Source organism: Nerophis lumbriciformis, linkage group LG24 (assembly GCF_033978685.3).
Source record: "Nerophis lumbriciformis linkage group LG24, RoL_Nlum_v2.1, whole genome shotgun sequence".
NCBI classification, from domain to species: Eukaryota; Metazoa; Chordata; class Actinopteri; order Syngnathiformes; family Syngnathidae; genus Nerophis; species Nerophis lumbriciformis.
The window spans coordinates 1,990,815-2,016,235 of record NC_084571.2 but is presented as its reverse complement, the minus strand read 5'-3'; the positions used below and the strand labels follow the sequence as shown (position 1 = coordinate 2,016,235).

General features: G+C 40.9%; 1 protein-coding gene across 4 annotated transcripts; it reads left to right on the top strand.

Annotated features, from left to right (window-relative positions):
- Positions 1–524: 524 nt before the first annotated feature.
- On the top strand, positions 525–23,680 carry atxn7l3a (ataxin 7 like 3a). 4 transcript variants are annotated; one of them, XM_061981313.1, is made up of 14 exons: positions 525–740; positions 2,348–2,390; positions 2,501–2,559; positions 2,616–2,748; positions 7,188–7,377; positions 7,447–7,556; positions 7,623–7,645; positions 7,717–7,762; positions 11,889–11,926; positions 14,195–14,263; positions 15,407–15,450; positions 15,784–15,855; positions 20,464–20,597; positions 23,091–23,680. In XM_061981313.1, the coding sequence occupies exons 3-14, from the start codon at positions 2,509–2,511 to the stop codon at positions 23,273–23,275; spliced, it is 1,095 nt and encodes a 364-aa protein (XP_061837297.1). In that variant the 5' UTR covers positions 525–740; positions 2,348–2,390; positions 2,501–2,508; the 3' UTR covers positions 23,276–23,680. The 4 variants fall into 4 exon arrangements, with proteins under 4 accessions (XP_061837297.1, XP_061837295.1, XP_061837294.1 ...); XM_061981311.1 differs by having other exon boundaries at positions 2,497–2,559; positions 7,188–7,359; XM_061981310.1 differs by having other exon boundaries at positions 2,497–2,559.
- Positions 23,681–25,421: the final 1,741 nt, after the last annotated feature.

The following is a 25,421-nucleotide window of genomic DNA, read 5'->3' as shown; positions in this document are numbered from 1 at the left end:
ATTCACATCCAAATTGCGATTCCAATCCATTTTTTTCTAAATCGATTTTTGAAAGTTATAAAACCATTTAGAAAAAAATAATTTAAAAAATCGATAATTATAGTAATTGTTTCCTATAGAAAAATAATTGCAAGAAAAGTCATTCCGAGAATAATTTATACTAAGAGTAGAAAACTATGTGAATATTCTCTTTTGTAATCAATTAAAAAATAGTGTCAACAAATCTGTAACAAAATGGAGGTGGAATACATACATACATTTATATTTTGCAGTATTCTTGTTTTTCTTGTATTTTTGTTTGCTGTTTAGTATAGCTTTTTATTTTTAAATCCTTTTTTTACAACACATTATTTTCATGAATACTAAATATCTACGAGGACTCTCAAAAAAGCTCAAATATTAGCGCTTCCGTAGTCTAATCCTTTTCAGATACGCTGCAACATCCTCTGCCACGCCCCCTTTTTAACACGAATAAATACGGAAGCCTGTGACGTGACCGGAAGTGTATTGCTATTCTCCGCCGTGATTGGTGGAGCGCTGCCGCATGGTTTGCCTCGCGACGGTTCGCCAAGGCTCGTGACGTTCCTTGGTTTTGAGCAACAAAACAAAAGACAACACTTTGGACTTATTTCCTTCTTTGTTTCATTCTTCGTCCTCGCTTTAGACGCCACGCCGCCGCAATGGACGCCCACGGAGCTATGTCGCCGTCCGGTTCCGAGTCCGCGGTCCATGACGACGAGGTAAAAGGAAACCAAAATAATGTGTGACGTCACTGGACGGGAGCGCGCGGTGGGTTCTGTGTCGCGCGCCTGACTGCTGGCTATGGCTAACTCCAGCTAGCTGCCGTTAGCTCGTCTTGTTTTGTCATTTTTTAATGTGTGGTTATCTATTAATGTTAACTATACACACAATGACGTCATTTAAAACTTACATCTGAGCCACACAGCTAATAAATATTCACGTAAAATGGAAAACTTGTGTGTTTATTTTGCTCTCAGTATTCAGCACTGCAATATACAATTCACATGAATGTGTATATTTATATATATATATATATATATACAGGTAAAAGCCAGTAAATTAGAATATTTTGAAAAACTTGATTTATTTCAGTAATTGCATTCAAAAGGTGTAACTTGTACATTATATTTATTCATTGCACACAGACTGATGCATTCAAATGTTTATTTCATTTAATTTTGATGATTTGAAGTGGCAACAAATGAAAATCCAAAATTCCGTGTGTCACAAAATTAGAATATTACTTAAGGCTAATACAAAAAAGGGATTTTTAGAAATGTTGGCCAACTGAAAAGTATGAAAATGAAAAATATGAGCATGTACAATACTCAATACTTGGTTGGAGCTCCTTTTGCCTCAATTACTGCGTTAATGCGGCGTGGCATGGAGTCGATGAGTTTCTGGCACTGCTCAGGTGTTATGAGAGCCCAGGTTGCTCTGATAGTGGCCTTCAACTCTTCTGTGTTTTTGGGTCTGGCATTCTGCATCTTCCTTTTCACAATACCCCACAGATTTTCTATGGGGCTAAGGTCAGGGGAGTTGGCGGGCCAATTTAGAACAGAAATACCATGGTCCGTAAACCAGGCACGGGTAGATTTTGCGCTGTGTGCAGGCGCCAAGTCCTGTTGGAACTTGAAATCTCCATCTCCATAGAGCAGGTCAGCAGCAGGAAGCATGAAGTGCTCTAAAACTTGCTGGTAGACAGCTGCGTTGACCCTGGATCTCAGGAAACAGAGTGGACCGACACCAGCAGATGACATGGCACCCCAAACCATCACTGATGGTGGAAACTTTACACTAGACTTCAGGCAACGTGGATCCTGTGCCTCTCCTGTCTTCCTCCAGACTCTGGGACCTCGATTTCCAAAGGAAATGCAAAATTTGCATGGTTGGGTGATGGTTTGGGGTGCCATGTCATCTGCTGGTGTCGGTCATACTTTTCAGTTGGCCAACATTTCTAAAAATCCCTTTTTTGTATTAGCCTTAAGTAATATTCTAATTTTGTGACACACGGAATTTTGGATTTTCATTTGTTGCCACTTCAAATCATCAAAATTAAATGAAATAAACATTTGAATGCATCAGTCTGTGTGCAATGAATAAATATAATGTACAAGTTACACCTTTTGAATGCAATTACTGAAATAAATCAAGTTTTTCAAAATATTCTAATTTACTGGCTTTTACCTGTGTGTGTGTGTGTGTGTGTGTGTGTGTATATATATATATATATATATATATATATATATATATATATATATATATATCTCAAAATGGGGCATTAGTCTTTTGTTTTTGATCTCATTAGACATGTTTCTTCCCCCAGGATGAAGAGAGACATGCATCTCATGTTCACTGCTAACTTCAAAGTGAGTAACTTGGAATTAATGTGACTGATAAAATAAAAATAGGAAATATTTTTACTATTACATCTGCAGGTCAGTATCTCATTACCTCGCCGTCCCGATTTCCCAGACAGATTTTCAAATGAAAATGGAGAATTTGGCCCTTTCAGGCCCGGACAACACCAGGCTGGAGGTGAGTACGTGTAGAATTTGTGCACTATATATTGTTTGATTCACGTTGAACTGCAGGCCTTGGTCCATGACGTTTACTCGGAGCTGGTGGAGGACGCCTGTTTGGGCCTTTGTTTCGAGGTGCATCGAGCTGTGAAACATGGATATTTCTTCCTGGATGAAACCGACCCGGAAAGCACAAAGGAATTTGGTTAGTCCTGCTATTGAGGCTTTTCCATTGGTACTACCAGGCATTATGTTGGGGTATAAAACCATATTGCTGATGTAAACTACTGATTTGTTACTGTAGCATTTCAGTATATGCGGCGAGAAAGGACAAACGTAAACACATAAGCTAAGGGGTAATGCTGGACCGGAGGACTCAGGTTTGAGTCCAAGGCAAACTGGAAGCAGGACTAAGGGGCATTCACTCCATACCGTATTTTCGGGACTGTAAGGCGCACTTAAAATAATTTTTTTCCCTCAAAACTCAACAGTGCGCCTTATAACCCGGTATGCCTAATGTACGGAATTGTCAGGTTCAAACACTGATGACATCTATTAAACAAGACAAGAAGCAAGGAATTAAACAGACAGAATTAAATTTGGCTCAATGAGGAGAAACGCGCACACCTGTACTCTTGTACAGTGTTCCACGCTCTGACGAAAGATTGTACGCCTCCTCTTTTATTTGGACTTTCCCTGATTACATGGCAACAGCTGTTTCTAAGGGAGGGGGGTCGTAAACAGCCATCGCCTTTAATTACAAACTGTTCAAAGAAAATGTCGTAAAACAGTTAAAGAAAAGGTCACCTGGAGGGGAGTCTGGTCCTGCTTCCTCTCCGCTTTGTAGTTCTCGGGTCCAGACAAAATCTTTCTGTGATTACAACACATCAAATAACAGAACACCTTCATGTTGCTTCACATCCTACACAGTGGAGTTTTACAAGCCTTCTTCTTGGTAGGATCAAAGACAGCTTTTGTCTGCTCGCCGGGAACTCATGGCAACACAAAGTTTTGTGATAACTTAGATACAATTATTCTGACAGGAATAATTCTGGTTTTGCTTACCGACCTCAAAGCAATTTTATTTGGTACATGGTGTAATGATAAGTGTGACCAGTAGATGGCAGTCAAACATAAGAGATACATGTAGACTGCAATATGATGGCTATATGACTCAAGTAAACAACGCCAACATTTTATATGTTCCATTGAAAATATAGAACATTACACATGGCGCTCAAAAATCTATCAAAATGTTTTAGTGCGACTTTGGTGAAGAAGCTTGATGGATTGTCGGCTCATTAAACATACGAGTATTATTATGGTGTGTGTGTGTGTGTGTGTGTGTGTAAGGTAAGACATGTTATCTGGCGTTTTGTTTCGCAATATTATGCAAAAGCTGCTTGTATTACCTTCTGGTACCTGCTGATCCGTATTTGGGATCTGCATAAATCCTGAAACATATTGCCCGTCTGCCTTTGTAGTCGATAAGCTTCTTTTTCTCGATATTCTTATGTGACATTCATCCTCCGCTGTTGCCATTTCTAATATAAAGTAGTGTAAAGTTCTTACTTATATCTGTCAGTAAACTTGCCATGAAAGCGCTAAAACATACTGCTGTAGTGAGTTTACATTATTCACCTAAGGAACTTTAGAAAGTTTAAAAATAATAACAATATGACTCCTTTTAATGCGCCCTATAATCCGGTGCGCCTTTATATATGAAAAAAGATCGAAAATAGACCATTTGTCGGCGGTGCACCTTATAATCTGGTGCGCCTTTTGTTCCTGAAAATACGGTATTTGGGCTGGCTGATATGGCTGAAAACTGTATCACTATTTAAGTTTTTCATATATTGACAATTATTGATATTATATGACCTATCGAAAATAGGGATCAGGAGAAAAATACATTTCATGTAAAAATTTTTATTTCTAATGCAACCTTCGTCTGATTATAATCTGCTCAGATATCATGGCAGAAAGGAAAAGAAATGTCAACACAAGCGTGGGAAACACTCATTGTAAACACAATTTTAAAATGACATTGAACACTTAACAATTACCTCTTAAAGTTAAGGTGCAAAAAATGAGGAATATGTAGGATTTTTTAATAAAGTTTGACAAAATAGTGCAAAGTGTGAAAATGCAAACAGAGAAACCTGAGAAGAACTATTTTCTGCAAGTTTAGTGTCATGCAGTTACAGCTGTGCTCTAAAGGGTGAGCACGGCAAAGGTGGTGTGGTATTACCAGTCTTGGTGGGGACGAGCGCCATGCATCATTTACAGACCACATTGGTCAAAGTACGGTCCCTTTTGGGGGAAAAAAATCCAAAAAACCTGCCATACTGTCGAGGTGACTTTTCATATTTTATCCACAATTTCTTCACTCTCTGCAGCACTTATTTTTACTTTCTCTTTTCACTCCATGCAAAGAATCAACCGCCAGATAAAGAGATGGTGCAACCAAACGTGATAGTTGATCCGGTTACCTGATTGGCTGTTAAGCGTGTCACTCCCACTGATCAGTGATCACTTCCTCTCGGTTACCAGAGAGCGAGTGCTGTGCATGCAACCAACCTTGCTAGTGGCCTTGCCAGCAACTTGAGGGTTCCAGGTTCGATCCCCGCTTCTGCCATTCTCGTCACTGCCGTTGTGTCCTTGGGCAAGACACTTTACCCACCTACTCCCAGTGCCACCCACACTGGTTTAAATGTACAAACCCCGTTTCCATATGAGTTGGGAAATTGTGTTAGATGTAAATATAAACGGAATACAATGACTTGCAAATCCTTTTCAACCCATATTCAATTGAATGCACTACAAAGACACGATATTTGATGTTCAAACTCATAAACTTTCTTTTTTTTTTGCAAATAATAATTAACTTAGAATTTCATGGCTGCAACACGTGCCAAAGTAGTTGGGAAAGGGCATGTTCACCACTGTTACATGGTCTTTCCTTTTAACAACACTCAATAAACGATTGGGAACTGAGGAAAGTAATTGTTGAAGCTTTGAAGGTGGAATTCTTTTCCATTCTTGTTTTATGTAGAGCTTCAGTCGTTCAACAGTCTGGGGTCTCCGCTGTCATATTTTACGCTTCATAATGCGCCACACATTTTCGATGGGAGACAGGTATGGACTGCAGGCGGGCCAGGAAAGTACCCGCACTCTTTTTTTACGAAGCCACGCTGTTGTAACACGTGCTGAATGTGGCTTGGCATTGTCTTGCTGAAATAAGCAGGGGCGTCCATGAAAAAGACGGCGCTTAGATGGCAGCAAATGTTGTTCCAAAACCTGTATGTACCTTTCAGCATTAATGGTGCCTTCACAGATGTGTAAGTTACCCATGCCTTGGGCACTAATGCACCCCCATACCATCACAGATGCTGGCTTTTCAACTTTGCGTCGATAACAGTCTGGATGGTTCGCTTCCCCTTTGGTCCGGATGACACGATGTCAAATATTTCCAAAAACAATTTGAAATGTGGACTCGTCAGACCACAGAACACTTTTCCACTTTGCACGAGTCCATCTTAGATGATCTCGGGCCCAGAGAAGCCGGCGGCGTTTCTGGATGTTGTTGATAAATTGCTTTCGCTTTGCATAGTAGAGCTTTAACTTGCACTTACAGATGTAGCGACAAACTGTATTTAGTGACAGTGGTTTTCTGAAGTGTTCCTGAGCCCATGTGGTGATATCCTTTAGAGATTGATGTTGGTTTTTAATACAGTGCCGTCTGAGGGATCGAAGGTCACGGTCATTCAATGTTGGTTTCCGGCCATGCTGCTTACGTGGAGTGATTTCTCCACATTCTCTGAACCATTTGATGATATTACGGACCGTAGATGTTGAAATCCCTAAATTTCTTGCAATTGCACTTTGAGAAACGTTGTTCTTAAACTGTTTGACTATTTGCTCACGCAGTTGTGGACAAAGGGGTGTACCTCGCCCCATCCTTGAACGACTGAGCATTTTTTGGGAAGCTGTTTTTATACCCAATCATGGCACCCACCTGTTCCCAATTAGCCTGCACACCTGTGGGATGTTCCACATAAGTGTTTGATGAGCATTCCTCAACTTTATCAGTATTTATTGCCACCTTTCCCAACTTCTTTGTCACGTGTTGCTGGCATCAAGTTCTAAAGTTAATGATTATTTGCAAAAAAGAATGTTTATCAGTTTGAACATCAAATATGTTGTCTTTGTAGCATATTCAACTGAATATGGGTTGAAAATGATTTGCAAATCATTGTATTCCGTTTATATTTACATCTAACACAATTTCCCAACTCATATGGAAACAGGGTTTGTAACTTAGATATTGGGCTATATAAATATAATTCACTTCACTTCGCAACTTCCGCATTCTTCAGACGAAGAAAACAAAATCCAACAATTTATCGAACCCGTTTTCAATTGGTTAGGCTTTTATCGCTGTATATTGGATATCCTTTTATTGCCCAGCCCCACATATGTTCAATTTCATCATTAATTTAATTAGCCCGCCTTTAATCAGGACTTAAGCACTTGGTTTACATGGAGTATGATACGAATAAGAGAAACGTTTGTAACTTCAAGCCTTCGTTCTTCTCCATTGTTGTCCTCGGTGCTAAATTTAGCTTGTCGTTCCTCGTGTAGAAATCGTGGATCAGCCGGGCCTGGACATCTTCGGCCAAGTGTACAACCAGTGGAAGAACAAAGAGTGCGAGTGTCCCAACTGCAAGCGACTTATCGCCGCCTCTCGCTTCGCCCCCCACCTGGAGAAATGTCTGGGCATGGGACGCAACAGCAGCCGCATCGCCAGCCGCAGGTCGGCCCGGAACGAAACGTGAGTCGAAACATGTCCGAGCTGAAGGTTTTAATTCATTTTCCTTCTTCCTGTGTCATGTTCTGACAGGCTGGCCAGCAGCAACAACACTAACAACAACGTCAGCAAGTCCGAGAGCGACCAGGAGGACAACGACGACCTCAACGATAACGACTGGTCTTACGGCGCCGAGAAGAAATGTTAGTACCTGAACATTCAATCAAACGGAACATCAATGTGATCCTTTTTTTATTTTCTAATTGCAGCCAAGAAGAAGAAGTCCGATAAGGTGGTCTAACTTTTCTCCCATCTTCTTTCACTGCTGGGTACCATCTTGTAATCCTTTTATTGTCCGTGCAGAATCAAAACTCACCTCGCCGATCCAAATCTCTGAAGCATAAGAATGGTGAGTGTGCAGAATGATGGCGCTCGTTATGCAAGGAAATAATAATAAAAAGACCAAGCAGGCTAAATTAGGAGAACATGTCTATAAATTCAGTTGTGATAACAAATCTATCCATCCATCCATCCATCTTCTTCCGCTTATCCGAGGTTGGGTCGCGGGGGCAGCAGCCTAAGCAGGGAAGCCCAGACTTCCCTCTCCCCAGCCACTTCGTCCAGCTCCTCCCGGGGGATCCCGAGGCGTTCCCAGGCCAGCCGGGAGACATAGTCTTCCCAACGTGTCCTGGGTCTTCCTCGTGGCCTCCTACCGGTCGGACATGCCCTAAACACCTCCTTAGGGAGGCGCTCGGGTGGCATCCTGACCAGATGCCCAAACCACCTCATCTGGCTCCTCTCGATGCGGAGGAGCAGCGGCTTTACTTTGAGCTCCCCCCGGATGACAGAGCTTCTCACCCTATCTCTAAGGGAGAGCCCCGCCACCCGGCGGAGGAAACTCATTTCGGCCGCTTGTACCCGTGATCTTGTCCTTTCGGTCATAACCCAAAGCTCTTGACCATAGGTGAGGATGGGAACGTAGATCGACCGGTAAATCGAGAGCTTTGCCTTCCGGCTCAGCTCCTTCTTCACCACAACGGATCGATACAGCGTCCGCATTACTGAAGACGCCGCACCGATCCGCCTGTCGATCTCACGATCCACTCTTCCCTCACTCGTGAACAAGACTCCGAGGTACTTGAACTCCTCCACTTGGGGCAAGATCTCCTCCCCAACCCGGAGATGGCACTCCACCCTTTTCCGGGCGAGAACCATGGACTCGGACTTGGAGGTGCTGATTCTCATCCCAGTCGCTTCACACTCAGCTGCGAACCGATCCAGTGAGAGCTGAAGATCCTGGCCAGATGAAGCCATCAGGACCAAATCATCTGCAAAAAGCAGAGACCTAATCCTGCAGCCACCAAACCGGATCCCCTCAACGCCTTGACTGCGCCTAGAAATTCTGTCCATAAAAGTTATGAACAGAATCGGTGACAAAGGGCAGCCTTGGCGGAGTCCAACCCTCACCGGAAACGTGTCCGACTTACGAACCAAGCTCTGACACTGATCATACAGGGAGCGGACCGCCACAATCAGACAGTCCGAAACCCCATACTCTCTGAGCACTCCCCACAGGACTTCCCGAGGGACACGGTCGAATGCCTTCTCCAAGTCCACAAAGCACATGTAGACTGGTTGGGCAAACTCCCATGCACCCTCAAGGACCCTGCCGAGAGTATAGAGCTGGTCCACAGTTCCACGACCAGGACGAAAACCACACTGTTCCTCCTGAATCCGAGGTTCGACTATCCGGCGTAGCCTCCTCTCTAGTACACCTGAATAGACCTTACCGGGAAGGCTGAGGAGTGTGATCCCACGATAGTTAGAACACACCCTCCGGTTCCCCTTTTTAAAGAGAGGAACCACCACCCCGGTCTGCCAATCCAGAGGTACTGCCCCCGATGTCCACGCGATGCTGCAGAGTCGATAAGAAATCTAGTAAATCCAAACAAATTGTTAGTTAGTTTAGTCTTTATTTGAAGGGACAATGCACAGAAACATCAATTTACATTGAATTTACCATGAATTGATTAACGTGGACCCCGACTTAAACAAGTTGAAAAACTTATTCGGGTGTTACCATTTAGTGGTCAGTTCTACGGGCTATGTACTGTACTGTGCAATCTACTAATAAAAGTCTCAATCAATCAAGCTCAAAGACAGATATGTTCTGCACCAGATTATAGCTAAATAGCTCATTTCCATCTGCAGTCCCTGGCTACCTGAAGTAAAGAGATACAAAAATCATGCAATAAAATTATAACAATACTATAATCAAATTAAGAAAAGTCATCAAATGCCCTTTCATTGACACATACATTACAACCACACCTCTCCTTTACATCATAACAATACATGCTTTTGTTCACATCTGTCATCATTTGTAAAAACAACCATGATTTTAAACACACACATCTCAAAGCTTACCACATGTTCTCATGCATAAATATAATACACATTAAGTTGACATGTCAAACATAGTGCCCACCTCAGTGAGCAGCTTTGATTGCTCCGAAGCCACTTTTTAACTTCAATTGTGAATGAAGAGTAATCTGTTAGACATTTCAAGTTTGTTGTGAGGTCGTTCCATTCCTTTATCGCTTTATATCAGGGGTGTCAAACTCGTTTTCTCAGAGGGCCGCTTTTAACAATGAGTAATATATGACTATACATGTGTGTGTATATATATGTATAATACATTAACAATATATTTTTTTACATAAGCTCAAAAAAACGTTACCTTTTACTTTAAAAACTGGCAGCTCAGTCACCAGAATTTGACAGTAAAAGCTGTGGTTTTTTTTACAGCATATAAATAAATGGAATAGAATGAAAAAACAACACCACAGTTTGTTTGTTTTTACTGTTATATCTTGTTTTAATGTTTTTTTGTTTGTTTTTTAATGTTTTAGTGTCTTACTGTATATGGAAAAAAACTGTACCAAAGTTATTTTAAGGTAAAAAACTCAGTCGGTGGAATTTAACTGTAAAATCTATTGTCAATTTTACAGTCCACAATTTGATTGATAATTTGTTTTGAAATCATAAGTCAAGCGGATATTTAAGTACAGTATTTATCTTTATTTGAACAAAAAATATTTTTGGAATACATAATATAATATTTAATTTTAAAAGATACGCAATTGCATGCATTACATGATTTTTATTGTCAAAAGGGAAAGAACAAACATATTTAGTAGGAAAAGATTAAGCATTTTATTAACGCATTATTTCCAGGCTTTCGAGGGCCAAATAAAATAATGCGGCGGGCCAGATTTGGCCCCCGGGCCTTGAGTTTGACGCCTCTGCTTTATATGAAAAGGCTGATTGTGCAAAAGATGTTTGTTAAACATGACTTCTTCTGTTTGAGATTGTCCATACTGCCACAAGTGGTGGAAAAGTGTATTACAACCGAGTACTGCCGCGGCCCATAAAAGCCACGCCAGATATTTCTCGGCGCCACTTTAGCAGGCGCTCGCGGCCCAAAAACGGGCCCAAGCCCTATGGTTAAGAAACCCTGATCTCGATTACAAAGAATTGTGTTAAATGTAGATCAGAATTGTCGTGTCCCTGGCCTGCCTCCTTCTCCTAGCTAGAAGGACGGCGTGGTGTGTGAAGGATCAAGGATGGCGCCGGTGATGATCGTTGAACAAAGATTAATTTATTGATCAAGTGAGCATCACTTCAGGTCTTGCAGGATACATGTGGAGAATCTAGCCAAATGATTTCTCTCCTCCGAGGGGCAGCCAGACAAGCAGTTCTTATAGATCCAAATGATGTCATCTCCGTTCGTTAGGTTCATGGTACTGCAGTTAACTTCGTCAAGACATGTAAACACATGTTTGTGTACGCGTTTGAGAAACTAACTGTTCCCTAAGCCTTGGGCTTAATCACAACTATCCTTTGGAATATCGAAACATGTACGTGGTCTTACGGGGAACTGGCCAGACTTCTGCATACCATAGACAGATTTAAGACTCATCTCTCCTCTGTCTTGGTGTGGGATGTATGTTACATGTGCATTTCCCGCTTAATGGCCATAGTTTATTACCTGTCCACAATGATGACTACTATTTATCAGAACTGGCTGTTTGCTTGCTCCCAGGAATGTAGTGACCTACACAATCTGGAAAACATGTTAAATTAAATCATGGTGCATAATCGTAGAAAGTGACCTGGCCCGGGATCAGGTCAGTAGTAAACTCACTGGCAAATTTGCTTTCAAAATGAACCTGTACAGGAATTTAGATACAACTATTTGCAGGTTTTAAGAAAATAAATGACGTGCATTCAAGTAAAACATAAACAAAATGTTTATGAGGAAATGACTGTGATTAATCAAAATTAAAAAATGTGATTCAACTGATTCAAGACAATTCAAACGGTAAAATCAGAGTGATCATATTGAAAAATCCTTATATTGTATGTCTGTTGTTGTTACATGATTGTTCATGTTAGCCCCTCTTAGCACGTAAGCTAGTGAAACATGTCCAAAGCCTTGGGGGAGGTCTTGAATGCTCTTGTATTTTGTACAGGTGAGCTCGGGACCGGTACAGGCTCGGAAGCTTTCAAGGTGATCTCTCTCTCTCGCTCACTCTCACTTTCTCTCACTCAGCATGCATGTTTACTTTAATTGCTAAGTCCTCAAAAACAGTAGCCAACGCCTGTCAAATAGAGGATCTTTGACAATAGCTTATGCTGTAAGTCCTTAAAAATCAACAGCAGGCTCCTGTTATATAGAGGATCTTTGATGAGTGTTTTTGCTGTAGGTGCTGAAAAACAGCAGCCAGCTCCTGTCATATAGATAGAGGATCTTTGATAAGTGTTTTTGCTGTGGGTCTCTTAAAAAACAAGAGCAGGCTCCTGTCATATAGAGGATCATTAACAAGTGTTTTTGCTGTCGGTCCTTGAACAACTACAGCAGGTCCTTGTCATATAGAGGATCTTTGACGAGCGTTTTTTGCTGTCGGTCCTGAAAAACAGCAGCCAGCTCCTGTCATATAGAGGATCTTTGATAAGTGTTTTTGCTGTCGGTCTCTTAAAAAAAACAAGAGCAAGCTCCTGTCATATAGAGAATCATTGACAAGTGTTTTTGCTGTCGGTCCTTGAACAACTACAGCAGGCTCCTGTCATATAGAGGATCTTTGGCTAGCGTTTTTGCTGTCGGTCCTGAAAAACAGCAACCAGCTCCTGTCATATAGAGGATCTTTGATAAGTGTTTTTGCTGTAGGTCTCTTAAAAAAACAAGAGCAGGCTCCTGTCATATAGAGGATCATTGACAAGTGTTTTTGCTGTCGGTCCTTGAACAACTACAGCAGGCTCCTGTCATATAGAGGATCTTTGACTAGCGTTTTTGCTGTCGGTCCTGAAAAACAGCAACCAGCTCCTGTCATATAGAGGATCTTTGATAAGCGTTTTTGCTGTAGGTCTCTTAAAAAGCAAGAGCAAGCTCCTGTCTTATAGAGGATCATTGACAAGTGTTTTTGCTGTCGGTCCTTAAACAACTACAGCAGGCTCCTGTCATATAGAGGATCTTTGACTAGCGTTTTTTGCTGTCGGTCCTGAAAAACAGCAGCCAGCTCCTGTCATATAGAGGATCTTTGATAAGCGTTTTTGCTGTAGGTCTCTTAAAAACAAGAGCAAGCTCCTGTCATATAGAGGATCATTGACAAGTGTTTTTGCTGTCGGTCCTTAAACAACTACAGCAGGCTCCTGTCATATAGAGGATCTTTGACTAGCGTTTTTTGCTGTCTGTTCTGAAAAACAGCAACCAGCTCCTGTCATATAGAGGATCTTTGATAAGTGTTTTTGCTGTAGGTCTCTTAAAAAAACAAGAGCAGGCTCCTGTCATATAGAGGATCATTGACAAGTGTTTTTGCTGTCGGTCCTTGAACAACTACAGCAGGTCCTTGTCATATAGAGGATCTTTGACGAGCGTTTTTTGCTGTCGGTCCTGAAAAACAGCAGCCAGCTCCTGTCATATAGAGGATCTTTGATAAGTGTTTTTGCTGTCGGTCTCTTAAAAAAAACAAGAGCAAGCTCCTGTCATATAGAGAATCATTGACAAGTGTTTTTGCTGTCGGTCCTTGAACAACTACAGCAGGCTCCAGTCATATAGATGATCTTTGGCTAGCGTTTTTGCTGTCGGTCCTGAAAAACAGCAACCAGCTCCTGTCATATAGAGGATCTTTGATAAGTGTTTTTGCTGTAGGTCTCTTAAAAAAACAAGAGCAGGCTCCTGTCATATAGAGGATCATTGACAAGTGTTTTTGCTGTCGGTCCTTGAACAACTACAGCAGGCTCCTGTCATATAGAGGATCTTTGACTAGCGTTTTTTGCTGTCGGTCCTGAAAAACAGCAGCCAGCTCCTGTCATATAGAGGATCTTTGATACGTATTTTTGCTGTAGGTCTCTTAAAAAAACAAGAGCAGGCTCCTGTCATATAGAGGGTCATTGACAGGTGTTTTTGCTGTCGGTCCTTGAACAACTACAGCAGGCTCCTGTCATATAGAGGATCTTTGACTAGCGTTTTTGCTGTCAGTTCTGAGAAACAGCAGCCAGCTCCTGTCATATAGAGGATCTTTGATAAGCATTTTTGCTGCAGGTCTTTAAAAACCAACAGCCAGCTCCTGTAATGCAAAAGATTATTTCACAAGTGTTTTTGCTGCAGGCCTCAAAAAAACAACAGCAGGCTCTGGCCATATAGAGGATCTTTGACTAGTGCTTTTGCAGTAGGTCCTAAAAACAGCAAAGTGTTGCTGTCACATAGATGTTTATTGACCAGCACTTTGGCAGTAGATCGATGCCAAATTCACTTCTGACCTCTCTGTCTGCCTCGCAGTACAACTACAACGCCGGTATCAGTTACGAAAGCTTGGCGCCCGAGGAAGTGAGATCGCTGTTGACCACGGTAAGTTCAGCTCCAAAAATCTACTCCAGCCAAATGTGGGAGTGATTTTGTTCAGTGTGACATCATAGTTAGTATCAGGACTTCATTAAGTTCAACCATTGTAATGGACACTGCGGGAAAGAAAAAGTGAGTAAAAAAACATGAAAATCAAAACTATTTTTTAAAACTACCTGGTTTCTTCTGTTTTTTTTCTCTAATGTGACAAACAAGAGCTGCTTTTATACTGAACAAAGATATAAATGCAGCACTTTTGTTTTTGCTCACATTTTTCATGAGTTAAACTCAAAAATATAAAACATTTACTATACACTCAAAATACCTATTCCTCTCAAATACTGTTCACAAAATCTGTGTTAGTATTTCTTTTTTGCCAAGATAATCTATACCACCTCACAGGTGTGGCATATCAAGATGCTGGTTAAACCGCATCATTATTGCACATTAAACTTACAAACGTTGCTTGGAGTGATGAATGGACGGCAATTGTGCTTCCGGTTCAAAGCTCAGTCTAAACAGAAGGACATTGCAGCACCTGCAGTGAGCAAACTTGTCCAAAAGATGGCACCATAGCACAAACAATAACACACCTATTCAGTGTGTTTGCTGTTTTTTTTTAGAAAAGCTTTTTGCTTTATGCCCATTAGCGGACAAAAATCCATAAAAATTTAGGGTAAACTATTTTTCCCTTTTGTCTTTTGGCAAGTATTCAAGGTTAGCTTATCCAAGGGGTTGCACACTCGAAAAGCAGAACTGAACACACTTTTCCACTCAGCCTGTGCGCTTTCACGGCCTCACAGACAGTCAAACATTGTAGGACTCTTTAAAAATGCAAACTTCTCTTACACTTTAAATCTGAGGGAGCCTCAACAAGGAGGCAGAAGAGCCAACGTGGCTGCAGAGCCGCAGGTTTTAGACCTGTACGGGGCTGGTTATGAATAATACTGTTGCATAAAAACTATAACACGTTACTTTAAAGACAGCTAGTAGCACCGACGAATGGCAGTGTCATTTAAATATTTGCAAGGATACACACGAGTACTTTATGGACCCTTTACTGGGGAAGTGCACCAAAAAGTGGACCAAACTTCACCCAAGCGTACTACTTTCTGGTGGAAACAACTGAAGTTGTGTGTCTGTGTGCAGCAATGTGGAGTGATATCTGAACACACCAAGAAGATGTGCACCAGGTACGTATTGTGTACACACACACACACAAACACATACAATGCGTAAGACGCTCAGTTTGGCGAAAAGGTAAAAAAAAAAAAAAAACATAGTGGAAAGTGAAAGTACATCATGGCCGTTGTGTCATTATACACAGTATATTTACTGTATGACATGGTGGGAAGTGAAAGTACATCATCATGTACTGTACTTATTGTCTTGGGACCAAGTGGCAAGTAAGACCACAATGAAATGAAAGACAAATCTACACACACACACAGAGACATCCGGAGTCGACCAGCAATCATAGTGAGGGATGTGTAACGCTACTTTGTGACCCCCGCCCCACCCCCCAGGTCTCAGAGATGTCCCCAACACACGGACGAGCAGAGGAGGGCTGTCAGGGTGTTCCTCCTGGGGCCTTCTGCGTGAGTGTGCCCCCTATCCTCCCATCTTTTACCTGCCATCCCCACAACTTGTGTTTGTTGTCCTTGGCCTGCTGCTCAGTGGCGCCCTCTTCTGTCTGCAGTGTGACATTACAGCCACGTCCATAATTGACCCCCACAGTGTTCGTTACGGTCGTCTTATTCAACTGATGACTCACCTGTGGAATCCAACACTTGTTTACAAATATGTATTCTCATAAAAAGGATCTTCGACAAGAAGAGCCTGCTCTTGTTTTTGAAAATAACAGCTGGATCCTGTCATATAGAGGATCTTTGACTAACCTTTTTTTTGCTGTAAGTCCTCAAAAACAAGAGCAGGCTTCGGTCATTTAGATGATCTTTGACTACCCTTTTATGCAGTGGTATAGAGGATCTTTGACTAACCTCTTTTTGCTGTAAGTCCTCAAAAACAACGGTAGGCTTCTGTCAGATGATCTTTGACTACCCTTTTATGCAGTAGGTCCTTAAAAACAGCAACGCTTTGCTGTCATATAGGTGATCTTTGACTACCCTTTTATGCAGTGGGTCCTTAAAAACAGCAATGCATTGCTGTCAGATAGATGATCTTTGACTACCCTTTTCTGCAGTGGATCCTTAAAAACAGCAATGCATTGCTGTCATTTAGATGATCTTTGACTACCCTTTTCTGCAGTGGATCCTTAAAAACAGCAATGCTTTGCTGTCATTTAGATGATCTTTGACTACCCTTTTATGAAGTGGATCCTTAAAAACAGCAATGCTTTGCTGTCATTTAGATGATCTTTGACTACCCTTTTATGAAGTGGGTCCTTAAAAACAGCAAAGCTTTGCTGTCATATAGGTGGTCTTTGACTACCCTTTTCTGCAGTGGGTCCTTAAAAACAGCAATGCATTGCTGTCATTTAGATGATCTTTGACTACCCTTTTATGAAGTGGATCCTTAAAAACAGCAATGCTTTGCTGTCATTTAGATGATCTTTGACTACCCTTTTATGAAGTGGGTCCTTAAAAACAGCAAAGCTTTGCTGTCTTATAGGTAATCTTTCACTACCCTTTTATGCAGTGGGTCCTTAAAAACAGCAATGTTTGCTTTCATTTAGATTATCTTTGACTACCCTTTTATAAAGTGGGTCCTTAAAAACAGCAAAGCTTTGCTGTCATATAGATTATCTTTGACTACCCTTTTATGCAGTGGGTCCTTAAAAACAGCAAAGCTTTGCTGTCATATAGATGATCTTTGACTACCCTTTTATGCAGTGGGTCCTTAAAAACAGCAAAGCTTTGCTGTCGTATAGATGATCTTTGACTACCCTTTTATGCAGTGGGTCCTTAAAAACAGCAATGTTTGCTTTCATTTAGATGATCTTTGACTACCATTTTATAAAGTGGGTCCTTAAAAACAGCAATGCTTTGCTGTCATATAGATGATCTTTGACTACCCTTTTATGCAGTGGGTCCTTAAAAACAGCAAAGCTTTGCTGTCATAGAGATGATCTTTGACTACCCTTTTCTGCAGTGGGTCCTTAAAAACAGCAAAGCTTTGCTGTCATATAGGTGATCTTTGACTACCCTTTTATGCAGTGGGTCCTTTAAAAACAGCAATGCATTGCTGTCATTTAGATGATCTTTGACTACCCTTTTATGCAGTGGGTCCTTAAAAACAGCAAAGCTTTGCTGTCATAGAGATGATCTTTGACTACCTTTTTCTGCAGTGGATCCTTAAAAACAGCAATGCTTTGCTGTCATTTAGGTGATCTTTGACTACCCTTTTCTGCAGTGGATCCTTAAAAACAGCAATGCTTTGCTGTCATTTAGATGATCTTTGACTACCCTTTTATGAAGTGGGTCCTTAAAAACAGCAAAGCTTTGCTGTCATATAGATGGTCTTTGACTACCCTTTTCTGCAGTGGGTCCTTAAAAACAGCAATGCATTGCTGTCATTTAGATGATCTTTGACTACCCTTTTATGCAATGGGTCCTTAAACAGCAAAGCTTTGTGGTCATAGAGATGATCTTTGACTACCCTTTTATGAAGTGGATCCTTAAAAACAGCAATGCTTTGCTGTCATTTAGATTATCTTTGACTACCCTTTTATGCAGTGGGTCCTTAAAAACAGCAAAGCTTTGCTGTCATATAGATGATCTTTGACTACCCTTTTATGCAGTGGGTCCTTAAAAACAGCAAAGCTTTGCTGTCGTATAGATGATCTTTGACTACCCTTTTATGCAGTGGGTCCTTAAAAACAGCAATGTTTGCTTTCATTTAGATGATCTTTGACTACCATTTTATAAAGTGGGTCCTTAAAAACAGCAATGCTTTGCTGTCATATAGATGATCTTTGACTACCCTTTTATGCAGTGGGTCCTTAAAAACAGCAAAGCTTTGCTGTCATATAGATGATCTTTGACTACCCTTTTCTGCAGTGGGTCCTTAAAAACAGCAAAGCTTTGCTGTCATATAGGTGATCTTTGACTACCATTTTATGCAGTGGGTCCTTTAAAAACAGCAATGCATTGCTGTCATTTAGATGATCTTTGACTACCCTTTTATGCAGTGGGTCCTTAAAAACAGCAAAGCTTTGCTGTCATAGAGATGATCTTTGACTACCCTTTTCTGCAGTGGATCCTTAAAAACAGCAAAGCTTTGCTGTCATATAGATGATCTTTGACTACCCTTTTATGCAGTGGGTCCTTAAAAACAGCAAAGCTTTGCTGTCGTATAGATGATCTTTGACTACCCTTTTATGAAGTGGGTCCTTAAAAACAGCAAAGCTTTGCTGTTGTATAGATGATCTTTGACTACCCTTTTATGCAGTGGGTCCTTAAAAACAGCAATGTTTGCTTTCATTTAGATGATCTTTGACTACCATTTTATAAAGTGGGTCCTTAAAAACAGCAAAGCTTTGCTGTCGTATGGATGATCTTTGACTACCCTTTTATGAAGTGGGTCCTTAAAAACAGCAAAGCTTTGCTGTCTTATAGGTAATCTTTCACTACCCTTTTATGCAGTGGGTCCTTAAAAACAGCAAAGCTTTGCTGTCGTATAGATGATCTTTGACTACACTTTTATGCAGTGGGTCCTTAAAAACAGCAATGTTTGCTTTCATTTAGATGATCTTTGACTACCATTTTATAAAGTGGGTCCTTAAAAACAGCAAAGCTTTGCTGTCGTATGGATGATCTTTGACTACCCTTTTATGAAGTGGGTCCTTAAAAACAGCAAAGCTTTGCTGTCTTATAGGTAATCTTTCACTACCCTTTTATGCAGTGGGTCCTTAAAAACAGCAAAGCTTTGCTGTCGTATAGATGATCTTTGACTACCCTTTTATGCAGTGGGTCCTTAAAAACAGCAATGTTTGCTTTCATTTAGATGATCTTTGACTACCATTTTATAAAGTGGGTCCTTAAAAACAGCAATGCTTTGCTGTCATATAGATGATCTTTGACTACCCTTTTATGCAGTGGGTCCTTAAAAACAGCAAAGCTTTGCTGTCATATAGATGATCTTTGACTACCCTTTTCTGCAGTGGGTCCTTAAAAACAGCAAAGTGTTGCTGTCATATACATGATCTTTGACTAACCTTTTTTGCAGTGGGTCCCCTAAAAACAACAGCCAGCTCCTGACATATAGAGCAGTGGTCCCCAACCACCGGTCCGCGGCCCGGTACCGGTCCGTGGATCGATTGGTATCGGGCCGCGCAAGAAATTAATAAAAATAAATGTTTTGTTTTTATTTGTATTAAATCAACATAAAACACAAGATACACTTACAATTAGTGCACCAACCCAAAAAACCTCCCTCCCCCATTTACACTCATTCACACAAAAGGGTTGTTTCTTTCTGTTATTAATATTCTGGTTCCTACATTATATATCAATATAGATGAATACAGTCTGTAGGGATACAGTCCGTAAGCACACATGATTGTATTTTTTTATGACAAAAAAATAAAACATCCCCCCATTTGCCTACAATAAACCGGTCGGTCCGTGGTGCAGAAAAGGTTGGGGACCACTGATATAGAGGATCTTTGATTTGCGGTGTTGCTGTAGGTCCTGAGAAACAGGAAATAGTAACTTTGTGTTTTGTTTTTACTGTCATATAAAGGATCTTTGAGTAGTGTTTTGGCAAGAACTTAAAAACAGCAGAGCTTCCTGTCATGTTGACTTGTCTTTTTTTAGTAGGTTCTTAAAAACGGCAACCAGCTCAGATCTTTGACTACCCGCTATGTTTTTGCAGTAGGTCCTTAAAAAAACAGCAAAGCGTTCCTGTCATATAGAGGATCTTTGACTAGCATTTTTTGCAGGAGGCTTTTAAAAACAAGATCTGGCCCCTGTCATATAGAGGATCTTTGAGTCACTTTTTTGCAGTAGGTCCTTTTAAAAACAGCGAAGTGTTCCTGTTCTATAGAGGATCTTTGACAAGTGGAAGCATATGATGGCAATGTTACGACATGAATTATGTAGAAAATAAGAAGTAAGGTAAGAACGAGGACATGTTTGTTTACAGATGTTAAATATGAACAAGTGGGATGTAAATAAAACCGGCGGTACGATCGTCTCGCTTAAAAGTATAGCAGGAAGTCATCGTGTTTGTGTTTCTTGTACCAGGTCGTCTCTGCCCGATGCCACGGTGGAGAGTGAGACCTTTGACCTCCCTGACAGCAGCCAGAGCCTCATCAGCCGCCTCCAGTGGGAAGACTCCCCCGATACTTCCCCCACTGACTCCGCCTCCTCCAGAGCCAGTAAGGACCGAAGCGTTAAGACTATTTTTTTCTAACATTCCACAATACGTCAACTTTATTAGTTCACACATGAACCATCCTGAACAGACTGCCCCATTGTCCCTCATAACTGCCTTCTCTTCGGTGCAATAACCCATTCCACCAACCACCCTGTTTTTGTTTTGTTTTTTCATGTATATATTCATTTCACACCATATTCATTGCACTTCTACATTTTTTTATATTTTTATATATTTGCACATTGTTTTTCTAGCATGCACACATCGCACTGTATGGAATGGCCTCAATCTCGTTACCTTGCGTAATGACAATAAAGCTGATTCTGATTCTGATTCTGAGATGTTGAAATCCCTAAATTTCTTGCAATTGCACTTCGAGAAACGTTGTTCTTAAACTGTTTGACTATTTGCTCACGCAGTTGTGGACAAAGGGGTGTACCTCGCCCCATCCTTTCTTGTGAAAGACTGAGCATTTTTTTGGGAAGCTGTTTTTATACCCAATCATGGCACCCACCTGTTCCCAATTAGCCTGCACACCTGTGGGATGTTCCAAATAAGTGTTTGATGAGCATTCCTCAACTTTATCAGTATTTATTGCCACCTTTCCCAACTTCTTTGTCACGTGTTTACATCTAACACAATTTCCCAACTCATATGGAAACGGGGTTTGTATATAAATACTACAGTATTATAGGCCACTAGATGAGACCAAACAAACCGGAGCAGGGTGTTCAGTATTGTGGCCACTGATTGGCTCAGCTCGGGCAGCATTATAAAGTTGATTAAAGTAGTGTAAAGGTGACTATGTTAAGTTAAAATAAAATAAATTACCCTCTGCATTTGGTCCACCCCCTGGGAGGCGAGGGGAGCAGTGAGCAGCAGTGGTGGCCGCGCTCTGGAATCATTTTGTTGATTTAACCCCCAATTCCAATCCTTGATGCTGAGTGCCAAGTAGGGAGGTAATGTGTCCCATTTTTATAGTGTGGGTGTTATTTCATGTCGAGAGAACTCTCATAAGGTAAAAATAAAATGTTTAGAACCGAGCTGGCCAGATGGTGTCAAGTAACAAAAAAATATGAGCTAAAAAAAAGCTAGCATGCTAACAGTACTATGCTAGCAATAACATGCATAGTTAGCATTAGTAAAATACCAAAATATGACACTCAGGTGTGTGTGTGTATACATGCCAAAAATGCCAGCATTCTAATGTTAGCGTACTAACATGCATTGTCGTTGTTAGGCCTATTTTAGGGGGGCTTAAGCCCCCCTAAAATATTCTTAAGCCCCCCTAAATAATTTTTTTTTTTTTTTTTTTTTACAAATACATATTCATTATAAAGTGGCCCGAATATGAGTTTAAATAAATAATCATATAACCTGTTATTATTCACTCAGTTTCCCCTCACTTCGTAGCGTAAGGTAGAGAGCCCCTTTAGTGCGTCGGTATCCAATCCATTCCACTTGTTCATATAGAAAATGCCCACATCACTCAAATTCCAGTCCGCATTTTCTCTGCGACCTTGCTTGCGGTCCTGCAGGTGTACGAAGCACATTATCTTCCTTTACAATGAGTGAAGCTGCACGAAACCTTGTGTGTGCAATTGTAAATAATTCAGTTTTTAAGTTTTGTGTTTCTTGTAGAATCTATATAATCTATTGTTAAAAAAAAATGAAACAAAACATAATTAAATATATTTGTCTTATTGTATTGTTACCATAATAGCTGTTGTATTATTATAGGATGGCTTGTTAAACATTTCATAGGATTTTCAGAGGGAGGAAAAACCAAGACATTTTATATAAAATGTAAAATTAATAAATACATAAAAAGAAAAAAAATGGTTAAAAGCCATCGTCCCGGGGAGCATTTCATTTCGTCCCGTGCATTTAAAAAAAAATAATAATAATAATGAATAATTTCTAAGTCTTTGTTAGCCGTTTGTGAAGTTTTGTGCTCGTGCGTAACGTTCGCTCGCATCCTAATAATAATACCTGGGATTTATATAGCGCTTTTCTAAATACCCAAAGTCGCTTTACATGTGTGTGTGTGTGTGTGGGGGGGACGATCCTGTGCATCTCCTGGGGGCTAAGCCCCCCCCTGTCCTTAAAAGCTAGTGACGCCCCTGCTAACATGCATCAAGTACCAAAATATGACTGATGTGTACACCTACCGAATTAGAAAAAAATGCATACTAATGTTGGCATTCTAACCGGTATCATTCATCAAGTCACAAAATATGACAATGAGGGGCATACCTACAAAATTGGCAAAAAAGCTAGCATGCTAATATCCATCCATCCATTTTCTACCGCTTGTCCCTTTTGGATCACAGGCGTTGCTGGAGCCTATCTCAACTGCATTATTAGAATGCTAAAGATTGAGCCAACCAGGCCGCACTTCGGACACCCCTGTTTTTATGGTCTTTGTACGAAAATATTCAATTCTAATTCATTATTCCTCAATAGAAAAATTGTTCACTGTATTTCTTCACAGGCACAAACCATTCGGACCCTCGCAGGCCCAAGAAGAAGAAGCAAAGCTCTCTGGCTCTGACAAGCGCAGGGGGAGCTGACGCAGGAAGTGGAAGCTCTCAGAGTAACAGCAGCTTGCCCAGCAAAAAAAAGAGACCCAAACTCTCCGCACCTTCAATTTCCAGCGTCTTCGACGACTTAAACTAGCAAAGGACTTTGGACAGAAGGCGATGCGTTCAGGTGACAATTGTTTTTCCCTCGTTTTGGGCACAGCCGGTGAGCTCTGCACACACGATCATGTCATTTCACTGCTGGTTTTTATGTGGCATTTTCACATCCTTCAATGTGACCACTTTGTAAAGTCTCTTTTTATACACTTGGTGTCAAAGACCACGGATACTGATGGTCACATGTGACATGTTGTTTTTGCACATTTGATCTTAACGTTGGTGCACTGTCGACAAACACGACTAACTGGATAAAAGCACACAATGATCCCATTCGAAATAGAATTGTATATATTTTTATAGTCCTGTGCAGCTTTGTAAAGTGCCCTTGTAGTGAACGGTGGTCAAAGTGGTGATGTTTGGAAATAAACCAAGACCGGGAGTACACATTTTTAAAATGATTTTAATTGGAGATGTCACTAAAGTTCAGGACTCCTCCAAATCTTTTTTAAATAATATTTTAAGTGCTAGATGCAGCTTCATTGGATTCATTCCTTCTTTCGGTTTATTTACAGCAAATACACAATGTACACACAAGTGACGACACAAAGGAAACCTAACAAGCAAATTGCACACGTGAGCGGGCCTCTGCTTTAGTTCACATTAGGGCTGGGCGATAAAACCAATTATTGCCATAGACATGTAATATCAAAAAAAAAATGCGGTCGATAAAACGTTTGTTTTTTTCGTCGGAAGAAACAAAGTTGCAAAGCAAGGTTGGTTGCGTGAACAAAAGCACCTGCTCTCTGGTAACCTAGCAACACAAGAAGTGATCAGTGGGAGGGACACGCTAACAGCCAATTAGATAACAGGATCAAATATCATTTTGGTTGCGCCATCTTGTTGTCCGGCGGTTGATTCTTTGCATGGAGTGAGAAGAGAAAGTAAAAATGAAAAAAAATTGTTGATAAAACAGGAAAAGTCGGCTGGACAGTGTGGCAGTTTTTTGGATTTTTTTGAAAGGAATCGTAAGTCAGACCAATGTGGTCTGTAAATGATGCACGGCGCTCGTCCCCACCAAGACCGTTAATGCCACACCACTTTAGCCGCCCTCACCCTTTAGTGCACAGCTGTAACTTCCTAGCATTAAACCTGCAGAAAATAGTTCTCATCAGGTTTCTCTTTGTTTACATTTTGCACTATTTTATTACACTTTATTAAGCATTTCTTACATATTCCTTATTTTTGCACCTTCATTTTAAGAGCCTATTGTTTAATGTGATTTTAAAAATTGTGTTCACATTGAGTGTTGTGTTGACATTTCCTTTCTGCTGAGGGGATTATAATCAGAGGAAGGTTACGCTTTAAATAAAAATGTTTACATTTTATATATTTTTCTCCTGGTCCTTATTTCCGTAGGTCATAAAAAATATCAGTAATGATCAATATCGACCGCTATAAAACACTTGTATCGCCCAGCCCTAGTTCACATTACAGTATCTCCTCATATTTAAATGTTTTAAAGGGGAAGATTATCACCAGACCTATGTAAGCGTCAATATATACCTTGATGTTGCAGAAAAAAGACCATATCTTTTTTTAACCGATTTCCGAACTCTAAATGGGTGAATTTTGGCGAATTAAACGCCTTTCTCTTATTCGCTCTCGGAGCGATGACGTCACAACGGGAAGCAATCCGCCATTTTCTCAAACACATTACAAACACCGAGTCAAATCAGCTCATTTTCCGTTTTTTCGACTGTTTTCCGTACCTTGGAGACATCATGCCTCGTCGGTGTGTTGTCGGAGGGTGTAACAACACCAACAGGGACGGATTCAAGTTGCACCAGTGGCCCAAAGATGCCAAAGTGGCAAGAAATTGGACGTTTGTTCCGCACACTTTACCGACGAAAGCTATGCTACGACAGAGATGGCAAGAATGTGTGGATATCCTGCGACACTCAAAGCAGATGCATTTCCAACGATAAAGTCAAAGAAATCTGCCGCCAGACCCCCATTGAATCTGCCGGAGTGTGTGAGCAATTCAGGGACAAAGGACCTCGGTAGCACGGCAAGCAATGGCGGCAGTTTGTTCCCGCAGACGAGCGAGCTAAACCCCCTGGATGTCTTGGCTCACACCGTCCCTTATGCCACCGAAGATCAAGAGAAGAATATCGACCCTAGCT

Coding starts and splice junctions, on each gene's coding strand:
- atxn7l3a (XM_061981310.1), top strand. Junction 7,763..11,888: donor ATCTCTGAAGCATAAGAATG/GTGAGTGTGCAG, acceptor TATTTTGTACAG/GTGAGCTCGGGACCGGTACA. Junction 15,451..15,783: donor ACCAAGAAGATGTGCACCAG/GTACGTATTGTG, acceptor CCCACCCCCCAG/GTCTCAGAGATGTCCCCAAC.